The sequence below is a fragment of the Aplysia californica genome, unplaced genomic scaffold (genome assembly GCF_000002075.1).
Source record: "Aplysia californica isolate F4 #8 unplaced genomic scaffold, AplCal3.0 scaffold01132, whole genome shotgun sequence".
Classification (NCBI taxonomy): domain Eukaryota; kingdom Metazoa; phylum Mollusca; class Gastropoda; order Aplysiida; family Aplysiidae; genus Aplysia; species Aplysia californica.
In genome coordinates, this window is record NW_004798402.1 from 3,227 (window position 1) to 4,775 (window position 1,549).

The 1,549-nt window shown below is 43.4% G+C and overlaps 1 protein-coding gene across 2 annotated transcripts in view; it reads left to right on the top strand.

The window, feature by feature from the left end:
- Nucleotides 1-249: 249 nt before the first annotated feature.
- The window catches only part of LOC101850923 (S-crystallin SL11), a gene marked incomplete at its 5' end in the record, with an annotated part of 6,568 nt that continues 5,268 nt past the window's right edge, over nucleotides 250-1,549 (top strand). For both annotated transcript variants that reach the window (XM_013090072.2, XM_013090071.2), the window contains 1 exon segment: nucleotides 250-342. In XM_013090072.2, the coding sequence (XP_012945526.1) occupies nucleotides 250-342 (93 nt within the window).

Here is a 1,549-nt window from a genome sequence, read left to right on the forward strand (position 1 = left end):
AGTGGCCCTGATTCGAAGTCCAGACTGTGTGTTCTTGAAATAGAAGGTTTTGTGGAATTTTCAAGACTCTCAAGCCATTTGGCTTGGTCCTATATGAGACAGACGGTGAAATCGGAGGCCCTGCCTCTTAGATAACCTAGTTAATCCCTGTCGGTTCTCGGCGAATGTGGGGCCACTATCACCACTACTGCCACCAGACTATCAACAAAATCTAACGGGTATAATATACTTATATATTTCTGTGTGTAGGATTTCCCTTTGAACAAGTCCCAGTCCTTGAGATAGACGGGAAGATGTACACACAGTCCTTCGCCATCAACTGTTACATTGCTAAGGAGTTTGGTGAGTCTTTTCTTCTTCTTGTTCTCGACGACAGCAGCTAGACAGTCAGTCCGATGTTGCGTACAAACTGTTTAGTTCGCTTCAACATTGAGAGACTGCCATAGAGTTTTCTCTCAAGGGGAGCCACATTCTGCCACGTCTGTGCGCGAAGTGTGGCGTAGCGCGGGCAGTGCTGAAGGATATGGTTGGCATCCTCTTGGTCGTGTCCATATTCACAGATCGCTGTCCCTCCCACTTTTAATTTGGTGTGCATATGGTGTTTGAGTCTGTTGTGGCCACAGCGGAGTCTAAAGATTGTGACCTGGTCTGCTCTATTTTGTATGTAGTAGGGGTCATGTCTGTTGTGCTTAGGGTGGGACCTTTTCCATCTGTTGTTTGGTGAGTAGAAGAATAGTAATACACCAGCGTCGAACCTGTCCATGACGACCTCCACTTGTTTAAGAAAAAAGTAGTCATCTTAAACAGGTGGTCTTGTTGGAGAGTGGCATTATGATGTGAAGACACTGCGGAAAGACCCATTGGAGAATATTGTAACAACAGGCAAGTTTGATGGAAAGAGAGGCAGAGGCAGACAGAGGGAAAAGATACTGGACAAGTTGACAACATGGCTGGGAGCAGCAAGAACAACAGACGCCTTTGCTGCAACGCAAGACAGATGGAAGTGGAGGTCCATGATCGCCCATGCCAGTCGGCAAGGCACCGGATGATGATGATGAAAGAGGGATGTGGGAAGAGCTTGTTTGCACAAGTGATTGTTGTCTTGGACAGTAGTCGTTTGAGCAGATAGGATTGCACTTTGTATTGAATACAAAATATGTTATTGATTGTCGCAACAGTGTAAAAATGTAAAGTAAGTGGCCGCTCTGCCACCCCTTCTTAAAAAAACAAACGAACAAACAGACAAACAAACAAACAAACAAACTCACCCTTTCTACCACTCTGGTAGACACTCACGACCTGATGCACTATCAAAAAGGGCACACGATAGTTGTTTTGTTTCGTTTTGTTTTTGTTTTGTTTTTTTGTTGTTGTTTTGTTTTTGGTCCCATGTCTTGATTTTGATGCCAATATTTGAAGGTATTGACATGGTGCAAATTGTTATGTTTCAAGAAAAAAGAAACACAAAAAACACACAAAAAGGAAAAGAGGAATTTTTAAGTAGGTGGTGGTGATGATGATGATGATGATGATGATGATGATGATGATG